Raw genomic sequence first — 20,352 nt, 5'->3', positions numbered from 1 at the left:
GCTATGCACCTCTCAGAAATCCAGTGATTGGCCCAAGAGTAAATGGTGGAGTCAGGATGAGGTCCTAGATTTTTTTTTTAATCCTAAGGCCCATGCCTTTTCTGTTACCTCAGATTTCCTCCACTGCTATGTACCTAACCCAGGTTAGATTCTGCAGAGAGCATAGCAAAGTCCATTTAGAGAGCCACGGCTCCTGAGTCAGTCATGACCCTGACCTCTGAGCATGAATGGCTACATAATTTGTGAGGTGCAGTGCAAAATGAAAATGCAGGGCTCCTCGTTCAAAGCTGTTTAAGTGTTTCAAGATGGCGACAGCAGAGTGTTATACCTGGGGTGAGGCCCTCTGAGCGTGGGTGCCTTTAGAGCATGGAGCCCCGTGAGACTGCCCTGGTTGCGTGCCAGTGAAGCTGGTCCTGCCTCTGACATGAACTCAGGAGTGGAAGACCTTGTTTCTCTCTCAGATCCTTCCTGGGGCTCCTATCAGAGAGCGGAAGTTCCAGGTCGTAGGGACTTTGTTCTGTTAAATCTCTTATTCCCTCAGTCAGCCTCCATTCAGTGAGCTAAAACCACAGTGGCGCGGTGTTCCTTATTTTACTTGCTAACTCCAGGTCTCCTGGATCAAAAGTTAGGGACAGAGTCATAATATCACTAGTAGCTAATCTTTATTGAGCATTTACTATGTCACAGGAACTGTGGGAAACTTTTTACATGCTGTAAATTGATTGCAGAGATGGCCTCAATTCCCTGTCCTTCCCTGTATCCACACACCTTGTCTTGTGACTCTGCAGCTTTTTCCATCAAGTAGTGGAGTCTGGTTCTCCACCTCTTGAACCTCAGCTGGTCCCATGCATTGCTTTGGCTAATAAAATTCAACAGAAGAAATGGTGTGCGAATTCGGGGTTTAGGTCTCAAGAGGCTTGCAAGCTTACTGTCTCTATTGGAACCCCAGGACATGTGAACAAGCCTGTGTGAGTTGGCTGGAAACGAACACCACTTGGTGGAGAGCCGTCATCTCAAACCGAGACCACCCAGAGCACCAGCACCCACTTCGCCTGCCAACTAACTTCAAATACACGCGTGAGCTTAGCTGAGGTCAGGCCAACAGAGTCCAGCTCAGCAGAACCATTACACTGATCAACTCACAGACAGGTAAAAATGATACATCGTTGTTGCTTAAAAACTGTCCTTTGGGGGTAGGTGGTTATGCATTATTATTATGTTAATAGATAACAGATACACGTTCATCATGATTTCCATTCTCTTGACAAGGAAACAGGCTTTAAGAGGTTAAATTCTTGCCTGTGATCAGTAGCTAATAAATGGGTCCAGAAAGTTTGACTCCATAGTCAAATTCTTATCTGTTATTTTGTGGGGCCCCATCACAACACTCAGGGCTCTGACAAGCCCTCAGCGAATCTGAAAGCTGTTTGAGTGGAAGAAGCAGAGTTCTTGCAAATGGAGGCAGGCCCACGGGATAAAGCTCAAACACCAGGAATCTCTCTGCTGATAAAAACACCATGCCTATTATTAACCAAAACTTTTAATATAAAACACTGTAATCTATCAAAGAAAAAAATGCTTAAATGCAGAACAAGAGAGATGATGTCTTTGAGGTCAAGGTCACAAGCTAAATGCTAGCGGAAATTTTGGCTGTATCTCATTAACACTAAATTATGACTGAGTTCTGCAAGAGGTCCTTGTGACAATCCCATTAAATGCAAATGGCATTCCTTATGATGTCTGTTTTTCTAAATGAAAACAAAATGCAATTATGTCAGTGGAATTCACTCATTTAACTAAACTAAAATCCACCAGCAAGTGTCTCCCCACTTCACTTCTGCCCCACATCTTTGATTAAAAGCAATGTTCCCCAGAGTTGCAAATGGATATTTTGCTAAAATATGAATGCACAATTTGATCATAGAGCAGGCACAGGAGTTCTTACAGATATTGGAGGTTGGGAAGGTTCTGGAAGGCATCAGGGTCGATGTATAGCAGGTTGTTGGCTTTTTCAATTCTACTGTAAAAGAGGAGAGAACATGCACGTGACCTCAACGGTAAGGAATGCTGTGGTGTTTTTCACATTATGCAGAGTATGTTAATGTCATTCACCCATCCATCCATCTATTCATCCATCCATCGTTTCAACAAAAATTGAGCATACATGCGGTGTCTTTTACTATACTAAACTGCGCAAACAAAATATTAACCCTGTCCCATATAACTCTCATCACTGAAGTCTTCCTGGAACCTATTCCTCAGAGACAAACAAAGCGCTGACTGGGTGAGTCATTTCCACTGAGCACAGTTGAGTCTTTAACCATTAAGGATCTCCCAGGGTCTGAGGAGGCTAAGAGGGTAGGGACAAGACTAATGGGGGAAACGAGCTTTTGTCCGGTTGGGAGACAAGAGAGAAGGGCATGGAAAACAACAAAAGAGGGTGGGAAGGAAAAAGGCTGAAGGGCCAAAGGAGATTAGAGAAAAGGAGAGTGAAGGGGCAAAGGAGAACAAAGACTGGGGGAGAACCAGTGGGCATCTCTGTGCAGTCCCGGCAGACAGCAGCTGGGAGTGCGCCAGTGAGCCCCCTCACGCTGCACACTGAGGCTGCTCTCTCACAGCTCATGGGAAGTGATGGCTTCTGCCCCAGGTTGACCTGCACTGTGTCCTGATGTGGACACAGTGCAGTTCTGGAGGTGAGCATGTTCACATTGGGATTCCGACAGAGAGAGGCTGCCCTTTCCCCATCTTGCTAGATCAGTGTATATTTGCAGAGATGCTCTGTGTTAATTACTTCCTCCCTGTTTCATTAGCTTAATGTTGCAGTAACCTGTAGCTACCCAGTTCCAAGTAGCAGGTAATTAATCATTTTAAGTACGGTCAGTGCTACATGGGGGTGAGAACCTCTCCATTCAGCAAAGAGATGAAAGAGCCATCCCATTAGCTCCACTGCCCATTGAAGAGCATAGAGGGACGCCTGCTTGACCTTGCCCGGAGGGCCAGCTGCCCTTTGGTTCATTTCTCTGATATTCTCTGTGGGTTCTGAGACCCTGGTCAGATCTCTTTTCCCAACTAGGGTAAGGAAGGGCCAAGCAGAGTGAGAAGGAAGGAAGGAGCACGAGGGCAATGCGGGGAGGGAGGGAAGGCGTCAGTTGCAGAGGCTTAATGACAACGAGGAAGAATGAGAGCGGGATGCAGAGTGAGTAGGAGAAAAGGGAAGGAGGTCTGCCAAGATGGACAGACTGTCATTCTTAAACAAATTCATATGGATGGATGTATGCATACATGAATTAGCATGTGTGTGTGGGTATGTATATATGCTCGACAAGCGCTAAAAAGTGTTCAAAAAGATACGAAGGAGTCAGGAGATTTATGTTCAAGTCCTTATCCTGCTGTGGATTTGGCTGGGTGACCAGACAAGCCTCACAACTTCTCTCTGTCTTTCTTTCCTCACCTGTAAAATTAGGGAAGTGGGTCACTGGCTTTCCTAACTGTGATCCATGAGAATTTCGTGAGATATTAATCAATGCTTCACAGAGAAACCTTTCCAATGACATTAGCTGAGAAACTCTTAATACGATATCCTTCTTGGAGATTCCAAGTGTATATTCGCATATTACAGGCTCTGAGTTTTCCTATAGTAAGTGAATCTGTCCAACTTAACCTTATTTGACCATAGACTTTTTTCCTTTTTTGGAGCACTTAATAATTTTCCAAGTGTTTAATGACACACAGAATATACTTTGGAAAATTTTGCACCAGATTGTCTGTGAAGTCTCTTCTGGCTTTGATAACCTATGGTAATTAGAGACTGGTATGAAACAGAGGTGGATCTGTGTGAGTATTGGCATGTATGTAAAACTAGAATGTCAACAAGAGGAAGTAAATTTGGTTGGAGTAGTAAAGAGGCCAAGGATTGTGATGACCTTACCGTATGCCGGTTGGTGTGTTAGATCTGTTTAACATGTATCATCTCATTTATTCATCACAGTGATCCTGTGAGGCATGCAATTTTATTATTCTCACTTACAGATAAGAAAACTAAGTCTTAGCATGATATTTTATCTTGGCCAAGGTTTCATGGTGGGTATATGGAGTCAAACTAAGACTGCCCATCTTCAGCTACATCATGGGGGATTTATTCTGGGCTTTGACTGTGGAATAAATTTGAATGAGAGGATGAGGTAGACGCACTTGCAGTCACAGAGCTACATTCTTGAGTCTACTATGCAAGAAATTCTGGGAGGGAAGAAGCAGGATAAGACCAAGCTCTGGAATGGGACCTGGATCACCAGGCAGAGACACATGACTTTGGACTTTTGGACTGACTTTGACATCTTAAAATGAAATTCTAGGGGTCTGAGGGCAGAGCAGAGCCAGGGCCTCCCAGGAATATAAGTGAACTTCAAAGCTATGGCCGAGGACAGCCATGAGCAAACAGGTTCTTGCTTACATTTCATGTAGTTTGGGCAGATTGGAGAACACATTTGCCTCTATCACTTCCAAGACATCATTCTGCGAGATCTCTCTGCAAAGAAAGAAATATAATTCAAGTCAGTTCAGTTACACTCCAGAAGTGGATTTAGAGCTCAGCATAGAGCCTTGTGCCTGCAATGATTCATGAGACACACAAAACTCTGTTCCTCCTCACAAAAAAGGCAGCTGTAATGATGAGGCAAAGCTAACAAATGAGATGTTAATACTTGCAGAACAATGAGAGAATAAACCCAAGGCAGTGATTCAGGTCAGAGGTTATTCAGTCTACAAATGTAGCACCTGAGGCCCAGAGAGGGAAAGGGACTTGGTTAAAGATATTTAGGGAATATGGGGGATGGGAACAAACTTTACATTCCCTAGACCAGGGGTCAGCAAACATCTTCTACAGGACCAGGCAGTAATTTTGTTTTTTTTCTTTTTTAGCTTTGTGGATCATTTGGTCTCTGTTGCAACCACTCAGTTGATATTGTCGTGTAAAAGTGGTCAGAGATATCATGTAAATCAATGAGCATGCCTCTGTTCCAGTCAAACTTTATTCATAAAAACAGGGGGCAGGCTGGATTTTGTGTCATGGGCTGTAGTAGTTCAGTGACCCTGCCCTAGACCATGGAGGCAAGTTCTTCATTCTGCTAATCTGGCTTTGGGAGATGAGAACCTCAATTCAGTCTCTTTTAAAGAAACATCCATGCCATTTTACCCAAGCGGCGTTTGTTATTCCAGGACCTTTGGCATTAATGTTGTCTTGGCCTAAAATCCCCAGAAAAGATCCTTCAGATCCCAGCTTATTTCCTCCTGGAGTAATTTGAGGGGAGTGGAGGATGAAGTCCCCTCTGCAGAAGCCCAGAGCTTATGAGGAGAGAAGGGTAGCTTAATGAGTTAATGTTTATAAAGTGGCTCAAAGGTGAAACACGGTATTATTAGGCCTCCTGAGGAAGGCTCTCATGCAGTTTTAAGAGAGTCTCAGAAAATCTCATAGGCAGCATGCACTCAAACTGGCTGAGGTGAAGCGCTGTCTGCTGGCCTGGGATTTAGCTGAGAAGCTATAGAAAGGCTCTTGATCAAGGGAAAAGCCTGGAGGGCAGGGCAGGGTAGGAAGAGGGCCTGTTGAGGGAGGGGAAGTATGGTTGTGAGCGCAGTCAGCTCAGGGAGGGGAACTGGTAACATCCGGGGCTTGTCAGCTCAGAGGTTGGCAGGGTCGTTTCTCACACTCCCCGGTGAGTGCAGAGACATTTTGTGAGAGAAAAGCACCTCTGATTCTATGGTGGCTTCCTTCGTGATTCATTTGGTAAAGTGAATTGGTCTTCACAATTTTCATAGTTGAACATAGATGAGGGTGGTGTGTACATGTGTGTATTTAATAGGACATGTTGGCCATTGGGCATTTATTTTGCTCCTCTGTCCTTCAAGTGGAAAGAGTACTGGGAGGTGCAGAAATGAGAAGGAGTAGGAAAGGAGTGGTAGACCTTGAAAAATGAGACATGTATTTGCACACTTGAAGGAGTCAAGTGAAAGAGTTGCACAGGTAGAAAATAAGCATGGAGGAAAGCACTAGATGACAGAGAGGGTTTAAATGCAGATAGGCCCATATTGTCCAAAAGCTATTTCCAGGTTCACTTACAGGTCCTGGTAGGTTTGGTCACCCCCTTGCGGTAATATCTCAGCCTAATACTGCCTAAAAGGTGGACATTTTGACTTAACTGAATTCATGTACCAAGCATTCCATTATATGGATTTTTTTTTTCCAAAGAGAACTAAAAATTATTAAAACAAACTAGCCAAGAAACACTTCTAAATTAATTATTTCAGAAGGCAGTTCATATTTTCTGGCCTCAACTTCAAGGACAGGAGAGGGTATTGGGGTTGGGTGGAGGCTGAGGGAACCGTTGGCTAGAGGAGGCTTGGGGGGAGGTGAACAGCATGCAGTAGTGGAAAAACACCTCACTGGAAAATTCAGGGATCTCGCTCCAGTTCAACCCGGTTCTGCTTCTAGTTATTTCTACGCTCGTTGACTAGGTATCTACTATTTACCAGCCACTCTACATACATTGTCTCCGATCCCTTTAGCATGCCTGTGAAGTCAGTGTTTTAATCTCCATGTTAATAAACAGCCCCATCTGTATGCAGAACCAGCTGTGGCTGACTGCCGGGCTGGAACAGTTTCTTCTACATGCCCTGCCTCCCAGGGCCACGCTGGGCCTAATATTTCCACTCCTATATATTTACTCAAAAGAAATAAAAACTCATGCCCTCCCAAAGAGTTGTACAGAGATGTTCATAGCAACTTTATTTGTAATAGCCCCAAACTGGGAACAACCCAATGGATGAACTGTGGAATATCCGTACAGTGGGATATTACTCATCCATAAAGTGGAACAAACAGCTGAACCAACATAGTTGAATCTTTAAAAAATTATGCTGAGTGAAAGAATGCAGACAGGAAAGAAAGCATACTGTCTGATTCCATTTATCTGAGGGTCTAGAAGAAGAAAAACTAATATGCAATGATAGAAATCAGAGTAATTGTCACCTGGGGCCTGGGATGGAGGTTGCTGGCAGGGAAGAGGCAGAGAGCTCTCTGGGATGATGGAAATGTTCTATATCAAGATTGGGGAGGTCTGAACATGAGTTTGTCTAACTTATTGAACTTTTCGGTTTTTTTTGAGTTATTTTTGGCTGCGTTGGGTCTTTGTTGCTGTGTACCGGCTTTCTCTAGTTGCGGCCAGCTTGGCTACTCTTCATTGCGGTGCGTGGGCTTCTCGTCGCGGAGCACAGGCTCAAGGTGCGTGGGCTCAGTAGTTGTGACGCACGGGCTTAGTTGCTCCGCGGCATGTGGGATCTTCCCGGAACAGGGCTCGAACCCGTGTCCCCTGCATTGGCAGGCGGATTCTTAACCACTGTGCCACCAGGGAAGTCCTAACTTATTGAACTTTAAGTTTAAAATGAATGCATATATTTTATTGTATATGAAACATACCTTAATACAGTTATTTAAACAGTGTCTTTCATTCAAAGGAAGGAGAGTAAATTCCATTTTGTTTGTGTTTTGAGAACTCTGAATTAAGAGAATTAATGGAAGAATGTTGGTTATATTGTCTGGCCAGAAGGTGGTGTTCAACTCCTAGCTCTATCCTGGAGCTTCTCGATAAGGTTCCTTCCCTCCTGGCTGTTCTCCCCGCAACCTCCCATTCCCTCTCCACAATCTGTAAAGTGCATAGCTGAACTAGGTCAGAGGATCAGAGTTTCTCAACTCTGGATGCACATTAGCATCTTCTGGTGGACCTTTAAAAACTTCCGAAACCTGAGTTCACATCGGAGAGTTGGATTTATTTAGTCTGGGGTGAAACTCTGGTGTTATTTTATTTTATTTTATTTTTCCCTTTAATTCTCCAAGCAATGGTGATTCTAATGTGCATGGTCTCTGGTGGTCTCTGTGGTCAAAACTATTTTCATAATCATGCTAAAATATAATTTTTTCACTCATTCTATGAGCATACAGTGGAGCCCAGGGGCTAGTTGATGTGTGGATGCAGAAGTAGATACGAGAATCCATCTGTCTTCTATTAAACAAGATGTTAAAATGTTTTGAAAATATGTAAAAAACTATGGTATTCTTCTCCCTAATATTTTTTGAACATGGTTATTTTGCATAACAGCTGTTATTTATGTTATTATGTAGAGATTTATTATTGTTTTAAAATGGACTAGCAAACTATTTCCCAGTTTGAATTTCTAGAATGGTAAGTGTCAGTAGCTATAAGCTACATAAGCAAAATCTGTTTGGTGTCTTTAATAACTTTTAAGATGTAAAGAGATCCTGAGCCCAGAAAGTTTGGGAACTGTCCAATGTAGGCATTGAACGTTGTTCTTTTTGGGTGAGGGATCCTGATTCTGTGGAAAGCTTATTTCCAGAGATGAGGCTCTCATCTCAGACGATGCTTCTCAGTTGTTCATGCATATATGAATCACCTGGGGATCGTGTTGAAATGCAGATTCTCAATGGGAAGATCTCGAGTGGGGTCTGAGGTTCTGCCTTTTTAATGCCTCAGGGTGATAGGGATGGTGCTAGTCTTGAGACCACACTTTGGATTGCAAGGTTCTTTAGAAGAATGGTAGTAACACCCTAACAGGCCTTTCTCCCCAACACACACCCAGTGGTGGGTATGAAAAGCATGATAGAGGAGGAGTGGAGTGAAGTACTTGATTTTAAAAACCCTTTATCCCCTCTGGAAACCCTTCCCTTACTCTCTTATTGAAGTTTTTCTGTCCTCTAGATTCTCACAAGACTTCTTTCATTTCTCAGTTAAAGCAATTACCATGTTGTTTTGTCATTGCTGTTTTTTGTGGGGGTTCTCATTGTCCAATTACCTAACCTGACTTTGAGTTCCTGGGTGGTATCTTATCCATCTATCTTTCTATCTCTAGCATCTAGTGGTACGTTGGCGTGTGATAGGTACTCAATAAATGCTTAGTGGGTGGATGTGTAGATGAAGAAAAAGTCGTCTTCAGGTTCAGAAACAGCATCTGAAAAGCTGCAAAGGAGATGAAGTTTGTCTTCTGTAGTCTTTCACCCCCCTTTCTGTAGCCAACGTGCCCAAGTATGGTATGTGATGGCCAAACCTAGCTTGTCTGTGAGTTAGATTTTTGTCCCAGGGATTTTTCTACATTGAATACACAGCATGCAAGGGACACATACCTGGATTTGGTCTATGTATGGATGTCTAATAGAGTCTGGATGCTTTTAGCTCTACCCCTATGGGTCATAGCATTTCCAGCTCCTCTCTGGCTCACAGATGAGGTCCTTGAATTTACAAAACACCCATGGAGGAGAGAATGGGAGAGATGACTGGTGTGCCTGTAGGAGTTCTTAAAGCATTTGATTGGGTGTTAGATCTCCTCTGTGCATGGAATTCCACGTTTCTTTGAAGGCAGGGGAGATGTGCTTGCATGAAGTGCTGGACATTATCAGGACATTCCCTCTGGAGTGAGTTTCAGAGCCACAATCAAATTCTACTCCAGATTGCGTTGTTTTGGCCAATGAAGTGGCATTCATATACAAGTACACTTGTGGGTGGGGGTCGGGTCAGTAGGAGGGACTTTAGGGAGAGAATGAGCATGTAGCATTCAGCTGGGTCCAGCCTGAAATGTCAACGTATCCTAGAGTGATATTCATTTGTCCACCATTTCACCTGACACTCAGTTGCCAAACGCTGGGACTGTTTCATTCAGAGAAGAGATGCTACAGGTTTGTGGGATTAGGAAAAACTGAAGAACTGTTACCAGCAATTCAGGACCTCCCTAGAATTTCAACGACATGTATGAATTGGAGAGCAGGATGTAATAAGAAATCAAACACTCACAGAAACATTGACTTTGCATTTTTTCTGATATAGGAGATATTCTCCAACCAGGTTTTCCCCTCTTTTCCCTCGTCCCCTGACCTTCCTTAGAGAATTTTCCTTCAGTAAATCTGACATATCCCTCCCTAACTGGGCATTCAACTGCATTAAAATATTTTCTTTTCTTTTCTTTTTTTTTTTGTGCTACGTGGGCCTCTCACTGTTGTGGCCTCTCCCGTTGCGGAGCACAGGCTCCGGACGCGCAGGCTCAGTGGCCACGGCTCACGGGCCCAGCTGCTCCGTGGCACGTGGGATCCTCCCGGACTGGGGCACGAACCCGTGTCCCCTGCATCGGCAGGTGGACTCTCAACCACTGCGCCACCAGGGAAGCCCTAAAATATTTTTAATACTCACTGAATCAGATTTCTTTCTTTTGTCTTTAATAACCTCAGGCTAAATTTAGTTGACTGTTTCTCTTCCCTGAGTCCCCTGTGGGACGCCCTCACACACTCTCACATAGCCCTCACAGACCGCGCTGGGTTTGCTTTCGGGTTTGTCTCTTTCACCAGGTAAAGAACTCCTGGAGGACGGTGACATTGCCTTTCAGCTTAGTATTTCTGCTCCCAGCCAAGTGTTTGCTGAATGAGTGAATTATCTTTGAAAGATTATAAAAGATTTTCCACCTTTGCTCTTGCACAATGAAGCTGTGTTCTTGAAAATTTGCAGTAAACGGAGTATTTGCAAATCAGAATGTGTACTAACGCAAGAAGGAAGCTTCTGGTTTCGCAGAGCCTAGGAGTGCATTTTTAAAAGAGTGAAGAGCTAATCCAACAAATGTTCAACAAGTTTTAATTAAGCAGCTTTGGTATTTCAGGCACTAGGCTTCGCGTTGGGGCTCTAAAGATGAATAAAATGGGTTCTGGGTTTTGTCAATTGTCTTTAACTCAGCGAGTCTAGTATTCTAGGCTTTCCTTAACTGGGTGCTATCTTTATTTGATGGGCTACATCTGAGTTACTAGAAAGAATAAAATGGATTGTTGGTATGTTGTATTTGAATATAACTACAGATATATAAATAATATACTTTCATATATAGTATATATGTATATATATAGTATATACATAATTATATATGTATTATACATTGTGTTATATACATGATTATATATTGATTATATATATATGATTATATTATATTATTATATATTGATTATATATATGATTATATATTATACACACATAAGTGTGTGTGTATATATATAATAATATATATAATATATATGTTATATATATATAATATATATATATATGTATTTCTACCATATGTCTACTCCCTTAATTCTTCTGGAAATGTGCCAAATAACTTAAGTAAATACAGAACAGGGTGGGTGAAAATGTCCATGAAAATACATTCCAGTAAATTTCATAAATTTCTCCAAATATATACTTCCACCCTTATTTAGAATTCCCTTAAGATCAGATCTGGAGACTTTACAATAGAGACCTGAGTTTGAATCCTGCCTCCATTTCTTACTAGCTGTACAACTGTGGCAAGTTACAGCAGAGTCTCTCTGAGCTTCAGTTTCCTTGTCTGTAAAATGGGAATAATTGCTATATCACAGGGATGTCAAAGGTATTAAATAAGATGGTATGTGTGAAAGCACAACGCTTCTCACGTGGTAAACTCAAATATCGCTGTGCCTGCTTCCATCTCTCTGTGGAGCTGAGGACTGAAGTCCTCTGCATCTGGGAAATACTGGGCTCGCTGATCACTGAACTGGGGAAAACGGTGTGAGCAAGTGTTCTAGGAATGCTTCTCTTAACCCTGCCCACACATCATTTAAATTCTTAAGCCAGGCTATGGCATTATCCCAGACACCATCCTGAGTCTTAACCACAGTGAGACCTGCCATCTGGTCTGTTGGCCAACAAAGGAGATTAGGCAGAGCACGTAGGTGCCCCAACAAGCATGTCTCCACCACCGAAGTCCTAATCTAAAAAGGAAGCTGGTCCCTTTGGGAGAGGGTCAATACAGAGTGGAACACGTTGTCAGGGTGGGGTAAGGACATTGCCAATAGGCTCCTCTCACTTCCCCAGGTGGCAGCAGGTAGGTGCATTCCTTTCCTGACATGTCCCATCTGCTTCCTTCTCCCTGGGCAAAGTGCGTCTTTGCTAAAGATGCTGTAAAGATGTCCCCAAATGAGACAGAAATTAAAGCACCCTCAGTGACTCGAATTCAACTCCTTCACTTTTAAATTCATCAACAACAAACTTGTGTCCATTTTTAATTTTGTCTTCATTTAAAATGTTAAGTAATAATCTATATTTTGGAATATTTCCCTTGCTTTGCTCAGCAGGTGAGGAAAGGAACTAAAACTCACAGACATAATAGCTAACGTTTATTATGCACTTCTTATGTGCCAAGCAATTTTTCTGCACTTTACATTTGTTAAATTGCTTAATCCTCACAACAACCCTTTGAGGGAAGTACCATCCTTGACCCCTTTACAGAAGAGGAAAATGAGGCATACAGAGGTTGAGTAATTTCCCCAGTGCCACAGAGCCAGTGAGCGAAGTCGACCTAGGATATGAACGCACCATTCATGGGGCCTCAAAAAGATGGCAGAAATCAGATAGGCCATATAGCCAGTGACCCGGAAAACTATTTCCACTTCAGAAGATCTTGTTGTTATTGTTTTAATTTCCAGTAGAGGATAAAATTTTGGCTCAGCAATACGCCTATAAAACAACTAAATACTGCCCCCTTCCTCCATGCTGCATGGTACTTGAGTTCTGATGAGGCAAAATATGTCGACATGCTAATTCACCTTCTGCAGATAAATCAAAGTCCCAAGCAGTGACTCATAGGGTAAGTGCTTTTTTAGGGCATTCTCTATGCAAGGGCAAAACACGTAAGACAATAAAAAGCAGTGCCCCTGCCTTCCCAGAGTCTGCACTTTAGTTGGGTAGAAGCAACATGCATGGGAAGTTGGGCATGCAAAGTCAGTAGAAGTGGAAGAAAGTATGAGAGGAATGTCCAACACAGAGCAGGGCAAACAGTGGGCATTCAACACCTTTTGTTTTCCCTCTCACACCCTCGCTAAATGTCAGCATTTCTCAAGCTCTGTCTTAGTATCCCTTTAGGTTTCCCTGTTAGAACCTCTCTGTTGATGCCTCACATGTCATCAGAACAAGTTTCCCTCTTAGACTGGAGACCCATGTCTGCAATGGCCAAAGCCATGTTCTGCATACCCTTGATGGACAACTAGTCTGGAGCAGGCTTATTATTTTCCTCTCCCAATTCTCCGTCACATCCCCCCACCCAGGCACAACCCCAGACACCAGCTGCATTGTCATTCCTATTGGTTCATTGGACCAACCCTAGCTTTAAATCTTGGGGTCATCTCTGACTCCTTTTCGACTTTTAACAGATTCTAAATCTTCTCAATTACTTTTTCTTTCTTTTTTTTTTTTTTTAGTATTTCTTGCAAATATCCCTTCATTTCCCACCATCATTATCGTAATTATGGCTCTTTGCAATTTCCGCTGGACCAGCGGTACTTAACAGTCATGTGATGACTCAGGATTTAGGTCTGATGTGGGTCGTGAATCATCTTTTTTTCAAACAAATTAAATGTCCCAGTGGCCAATGATTTACTCAAAAATTTGGAGTAGATTCAAGGATGTATATATATATATATACAGAGAAAAAAAAATATATATATATATACACATATATATTTTTTTTTAACAAGAAAGTGGAACGGCTAGTGGGGAAAAGAGTGGAGTAGAAAGTGAGGACCTGGGGCTTCCCTGGTGGCGCAGTGGTGAAGAATCCACCTGCCAATGCAGGAGACACAGGTTCAAGCCGTGGTCCGGGAAGATCCCACATCGCGGAGCAACTAAGCCCGTGCACCACAACTACTGAGCCTGCACTCTAGAGCCTGCAAGCCATAACTACTGAGCCCGCATGCCACAACTACTGAAGCCTGTGCGCCTAGAGCCCATGCTCTGCAACAAGAGAAGCCACTGCAATGAGAAGCCCGCGCACCGCAACAAAGAGTAGCCCCTGCTCGCTGAAACTAGAGAAAGCCCATGCGCAGCAACGAAGACCCAATGCAGCCAAAGATTAAAAAAAAAAAAAAAAAAAGAAAAAAAAAATGAAGGCCTGGAGTTTACTCTGCCTGGATACAGGAGTGTAGCGAATATTTATGCTTGGGAGCCATGAGTAGGGAAGGTAAATGGAATTAAAAGAGGATGATAAAAAGGGAAGGAGGAAGAAAGAGCAGGAGGTAAAGGGAAAGAGGTTTTCTGGAGGTAGAATGATATTAGAAGTTAGAAAAGGTAGGTAATTTCTTTATTACTCTGTATTCCTGTCAGAAATTATTTAAACAGGAATTCATTACATTCTAAGTGATGGGAGATAAGGGGTTGGGCAGGTAATAAGTGAGGGGACGTTGATTGGGTCACTTGGCTTCAGTGCGGGCTGCCAGCTTTAGCAGAGGACAAAGAAGGGGAGGTGGGAAGGCTGGAGGCGTCTCTGACCCACAAGGATGGGTAAATTGTCTGTAGGTTTGGGACCCTGGCAAGTTTGAGCTGTGTAACTCAAGGCTGTAGGAACAAAGATGATGGTGATAATTACCTTTATTAGACAGTTACTGTGAGGCGGGCATAGTGCTAAATGTTCTACATGGGTAATCTCACTAATGGCCTTGTCTTATCAGGGCCCTGCTGACTTGTATGTCTAAGTTCATATGCACGTGTTAGTGGCAGCATGAACCTGGAAGCCAGATAGGCCTGGATTCAAATTCTAGCTTTATCATTGCCTAGTTGTGTGACCTTAGACAGGTCAGGTAACCTCTATGAGTTTTATCTCGATGCGGGTAATTATAGCTACCTTTTAGGGTTTTATGAGAATTATGGATATAACATATGGCACGGAAGAGGTTTCTAGCTGCCCACCATAGTCTATTTTCCCCTCTTATTTCTGGGTCACAGCTTGACTATGTTTCCTGGCAATCTTGCTGTTAGGTATAGCCTTGAGGGGAGAAGGCTTCTCCTAAGGAATGGGAGCAGAAGTGACGTGTGCTGTGCCAGGCTTGCCCGTAACCCCTCTCGTGTGCTCCTCTGTGCTCTGTCTCCCATCCAACCTGGCTGAAGGTGCCGGGACAACCTTGGGGGCCAGGATTGAAAACGGAGAAGCTGCTGGTGGCTTGGGGTCCTAAATCAAGTGCTGAGGGGTACCACCCGACTACGAGGTGAGAAAGAAAGAAGCTTGTTCTTAAGGACCCTGACGTTATGGAGTTTGTGGTTGCCATCTAACCACTCTGATACCTAAGGTAGGAGTCTAGCATCCAGCATCCTGTCTGTATTTGCTCACAAATGCTCCTCCCATCAGGGCAGGTATGAGTTTTGCATCTACCATCTGCTGAAAAATGGGTCTATACAGTAGGTGTTGAGTACATTTTTGTTGGCTGGCTAATTAGGAGTCGTGTAGAAGTGTCGCTTGGCCAAACTGGGAGGAAACAACCAACAACCAAAAAAATCCCTCCTCAAAACTGTCTATATGTGACCTCGTTTAGCCAGAGACCTCTGTTCCTTGGTGACACAGTATTTACTCCCTGTGATTGAATTGTTTGGCCTCTTGCGGGGAACACACCAGCTGGCTGCTCCTTATTGAATTATGGGCCCTTGGCTTTTTTCTCTCTCTTTCAATTATTTCATGAAAAAAAATGCCAGAAAGAACAACTTTTTAACAATGGGGACTACTAAATCCATTAGCACACAGACCCTGGGAGGATGTTCAGGTTAAGAAATTTGAACCCTCAGCTCTGTAATCTCCAGCAGCGCAGAGCTGCGTGAGGTGAGGTCTCCCCAGTGGGCAAAAGCAAGTCCTTCATCACTTTGGCAAATCACTGGAGCTCTCTGAGATCCATTTTCCTCTGTAAGATGTTGCTAAGGCCCTCTGTCCCTCAGTAGGTTTTCCACTCGATCCTTTGTAGTTGGCAGGGCTATTGAAGATCACATGAATAATGCATGTCACGCCGGAAGAAAAAAGCACATAGTGTTATGCAAAGGTCGTGCTGCTTACTGTTATTTTTATTACTTCAGTGGAGTCAGGAGACCTCAGTTCTAGTCCTGACTCTGCCACTAATTAACCGCTTTCCTTGAGTCAAATCAGTTACCTTCTCTGGGCCTTTGTTCCTCATCTATAAAACAACACTGTTGATCCAGATGACCTCGTGGGTCCCTTCTAGCCCTAAAATTCAGTGATTTTAATTATATCTATGATTCTGTTATTAAAAGGCAGCCAACCACATTGTTGGCAGTCCTCCATGACAGCCAGCTTCCATTTCTAAAAAGCCGGGCTGAAGGCAAGGGAGCCATGAAGCCTCCTGATTAAGGAGCTGCACCTGTTCCCTTACGAGCAGGTCTGCGGGTGGACCCAGGAGGGAGCAACGGGACGGTAGCCCCCAAGGGCCATCCTTCCTGAGCCCTGCACAAGGTGAGAAAGTGCCCTCGCCTGAGCCATCAGACTCCTGAAGACAGTGCTTGTTTTACTGTCAGCTTAAGGAGGGCTTCATTGATCTTCCTGTAAGCCAGTGTTGATTTCTTCCTTGTCATACATCCCGAGCCTCTTTACCAAAGAAACTCAAATCTGTGTGTGTGTGTGTGTGAGGCTGGGGGGGGGGGCAGGGAGGCAGTTGTTGTAGGCTTTTCTGTCCACTTGCGTCGCCCCGCAGCCCCTCAAAAGCTTCCTTAATTATTTTCTCTGGGCTCTATCGTGCCTTCCTGCTACCCTCGCCACGCTTGTAACGTAATTCGCCCTTCCCCAGCGGGCTTTCATCCTCCTTCCAGCCTCTGTCTTCACTCTGCAATTCATAATTACTCTCGCTTTTATGCCCCTCCATTTTCCACCTCATTAATTCTTATTCTCGGCACAAGAGCGTCTCCTTTATGGGCTGCAGTGAAGGAACTACAAGGAACTCACATTTGGCTTCTGAATTTGAGTCGCTTTGATTGTCTCGTTTTCCTCTTTGGAACTGCTTGAGTCTAGTGCCCTCATAAGCACCCTGCATGCAGAGCTGTTATCCACCCTGCCCTTTGCTACCTTTTCTGAATTTCTTTGAATTTAGAAATTCAGGAGCCTAATTTCATCAACCCCCTATTTAATGGATTTTGTATCCGTTTCTGAGCAGTAGGTTTCCCTCCCCCATCCCAAATGGTAGTTGAAGGCCCTACTCCAGGGCCTCCTTTGCCTCACGATGGTCCTGAAAGTGTTTTTACAGCAAAGAGACGTGTATGGTCAGGAAGAAGAAAGGAAGTTTTTAAAAAGAGCTTCCTATTTTATGAAACTTTGCCGTGCCTGGAGAAATATGTGGTCATTCTAGAAAGTGAGGAGGAAAGTGGATTCTTTTCCAAGCTGAATCTTCGGTTCAGTTGGTTAAGGCCACCCAAGATGTTGGGAATCATCAGCCTAGTTCAGTATATGTCCAGGCGCCTTCTGTGCCTTGGAAACCTTTGTTTAAACAAAAGCTTAGAGAGTAGCAAAACAAATAATGATGGAATTGTTCCCGTCAAGGTCTAGGGCGTTGGCTGGGTGGGGCAGAAGAAGACAACCCAGATGTCCTTCCTCACTCCAGCAGCTTCTGAGGGGCGCTTCCGTCTCCTACGCGTGTGTGTAATTTAATTATGAAATATGCATTTGTCTGGTCCCAAGATAATTTCAAGTAATGAAGATCCTTTTAGGAAGACATCTTTTAGGAAATTTTTTAATCTTATTTTTGTAATGCCACTGAAATGAGAATTTCAGGGTATCAGAAAAGGAAGGAAAGGACTTCAGTGGTTATCTTCTGAATTTACTTTCCTGTACATGCCTCCTCTCCCCTTTTTTCAAACAGATAAAATAACAAAGGCACAAGAAGCTGTAATTACATGGGTAGTTAATAATTGTGCTGGTCTCGGCTGAGATGTTCTTTACCTATGATGATAAGAGTGCATTTTCATTCATCCGCTCAAATTCCGTTATATGGGTCTCCTTGCTGGAGCTGTAGAAACAATGTCAAGGCTAACCGAGTTCCAGGAGAGGGGATATCTGTATTATGAGCCAGACAACAGAACTAGCACTGTAGACCCGTACAAGTACTTGTAGACCCATTCAAGCTGTGTGAAGCTGGCAAAGTTACTTAACCTCTCTGAGCCTCAGTTTCCTCATATGTGAAATGAGGACAGTGGTATTTATCTTGCAAAACTTTGTGAGGATTAAATATTAAATAATTACATATTAAGTATTTAAAGCTTAATAAGTGTTAAAAGAAATGCTATTTATTATCGTTGTTGTTATTTTTCTCTCAAGTCTAGTCTAGTGACTGTAGATCCCTTAGGGTCAAGGACTTTGTTGTCTTCATAGCTTGTCACCTGTGCCTCTAGCAGGTACACCAGAAATGTGTGCTGAATGGACAGATGACATTTGCAGCCTTTGAAGTCCTTTCTTTGTATTGATTCAACATGTATTTTTACCCTCACATTTGAGTAGTTGGGCAGGAAGGAAACCCTTTCCAATTTTAAGGCGCAATCTTTAAAGTTTTCTCCAAGGACACCTTCCCTAATGCTGCAGAATTAAGACAGTTGCCTTCCTCCGAGCTTCCCTCCTGCACTCCTTGTGTCTTTGTCATAGTGGGACTAACAACAGTCGCGTTAGCTGTGCTTATGGCTGCAGGCCCCTGAGGTTTGGAGCTGTGGCCCCTGTCAAACTTTCAATAACGCTAGGCCCAGGCATCGTACTCAGCAGACTTTCAAATGTATTGAGTTGGAGGGAACAGGTATTATACAGTGTTTTAGTATATTGGGCACCAAATCTTAAATTCCTTTGCAGACCTTTTCTTCACACATATTCAAAAGAATACAATTCCTGCCTTCAAGGAACTTTTAATGCAACAGGAAATTGCACTGTTGTCTTCTCCATGGTGACTGATTTTCAAGGCTTCCTGTTCAACAAGTGATTGTTGATTGACTAAATTAATGAGAGGAGCAAAAGCTGTTATCTTGTTTATCAGTGAAGAATGATTAAGCACAGAAAGGTTAGGTGATTTACCTCAGGCCACACAGCAAGTTAAAGAGAAGTAAAACCTGGGTCTGCCAACTCCCATGCTGATGTTCTTTCAAGCACACAATGCAGCATCCCAGATCTCATACCTGATTTTAAGCTATGAATAGCCACCTCCTTCTTGCTTGTCCATGATACATTTTCTTTCTTTCTTTTTTTCTAAAAAAGTGTAAATATTTGGAGGAAAAGAAAAACCTTCAAACCAAATGTGCCTTTGGTAGAAATTCTGGTACCAATTGATTACATCAAATCCGGATTTAGATTTCAGAATCCATTTGAATATATTCATTTCACAATTTGTTTATCTAACTACGTTTTCCTCTGTCACCAGCCAGAAGCAACTTCCCTCCATTTAGGATCATTGTGTCTTTAAATCTAAGACCTAAGACACAGGAATTACCATAGCAACTTGCTTTCCAGTTAGACTGCAGTTGCTGACAATCAATATGATTAGACAAGGTCAGTGACACAGTAAGCCCCACAGTGTTTAAAGAGAGCTGAGGAAGTGCAGGGACGCGGAAATGATAAAATGATTGGAAAAATGTCTCCCCAGGGTTGGGTATGAGCTCCTTATTGCTTGCTGCTTGTATAACCTAAGGAGATGTCTCATAGTAGCAACGGTTTCCAACCTGCCAGCAAGAACTGGGGGAGGCTGAGAGATGTTTAGTTGTTTTGGTTTTCCTTTTTTCTGGTCCCCAAACACTACAAAACTAAAGACTGAAAATCACTGACTTGAAAGTGAGGATAAATAGTAGCTGAAGGGGGACTTAATGAAGAGGCAAACCAGGGCAGCTGTTTTCAGACCAGAGAGGGAACGAGGGTGTTTGTGAGGAAAGGGGATGGTCCACAGCTGAGTTTGCCTGGAGTGGGGCTGTGGAACTGGGGTAGCTCCAGGTATCATGGGAAGTGTCGCTGGCCTCGAACCCTGCATCATTTAAGCCCCTTTCTGTGGCTTCCTCTCCCCCTCTTCCTGTACTGATCTCTGCTTTAAAGAAGAAAACCTCATTCATACCAAAGCGTCAGCATCTGGTAACTGATTACAGTTTGATTGCAGGGGACGGCATTGCATTTTAATAGGGAGCAAAGCGTAAACGGAACCGTCATTATGTCTGTTAGGCCCAGAGGAGCAGATAGCAGAAGTACTTCTGGCTCCTTTCTGGAACTCCTGCAAATCACATCTGTGCCCTACCAGGATTTCATAGCAGGCTGGTTTAACCTGAGGACCTCACTCACTTAAGGAAAAGATGAAATGAGCTGATTGTTCTAGTGGCTGAATTGTAGACACTTCTCGGGCACAAGGCAACACCACAAAAAGGAAGTGCAAACCCACACACCCTGGGAGCGTTTGTGTGGAGGAGAGAAGACCCGACTTCTGGAGGGCTCGCATGTTTGCTATCCAGCAGGAGAGCCTAGAGT

At 43.4% G+C, this 20,352-nt stretch overlaps 1 protein-coding gene across 2 annotated transcripts in view; it reads right to left on the bottom strand.

Annotated features, from left to right (window-relative positions):
* Nucleotides 1-20,352, bottom strand: part of FSHR (follicle stimulating hormone receptor) — a 163,522-nt gene that overhangs the window by 50,597 nt on the left and 92,573 nt on the right. For both annotated transcript variants that reach the window (XM_060168664.1, XM_060168665.1), the window contains exons 3-4: nt 4,451-4,525; nt 1,946-2,020 (exon numbers count right to left, since the gene is read on the bottom strand). In XM_060168664.1, the coding sequence (XP_060024647.1) occupies nt 1,946-2,020; nt 4,451-4,525 (150 nt within the window). The remainder of the gene's footprint in view (nt 1-1,945; nt 2,021-4,450; nt 4,526-20,352) is intronic.

Source organism: Lagenorhynchus albirostris, chromosome 13 (assembly GCF_949774975.1).
Source record: "Lagenorhynchus albirostris chromosome 13, mLagAlb1.1, whole genome shotgun sequence".
Classification (NCBI taxonomy): domain Eukaryota; kingdom Metazoa; phylum Chordata; class Mammalia; order Artiodactyla; family Delphinidae; genus Lagenorhynchus; species Lagenorhynchus albirostris.
The sequence above is the reverse complement of the archived record's forward strand: the minus strand, read 5'-3'. Positions and strand labels throughout refer to the sequence as shown.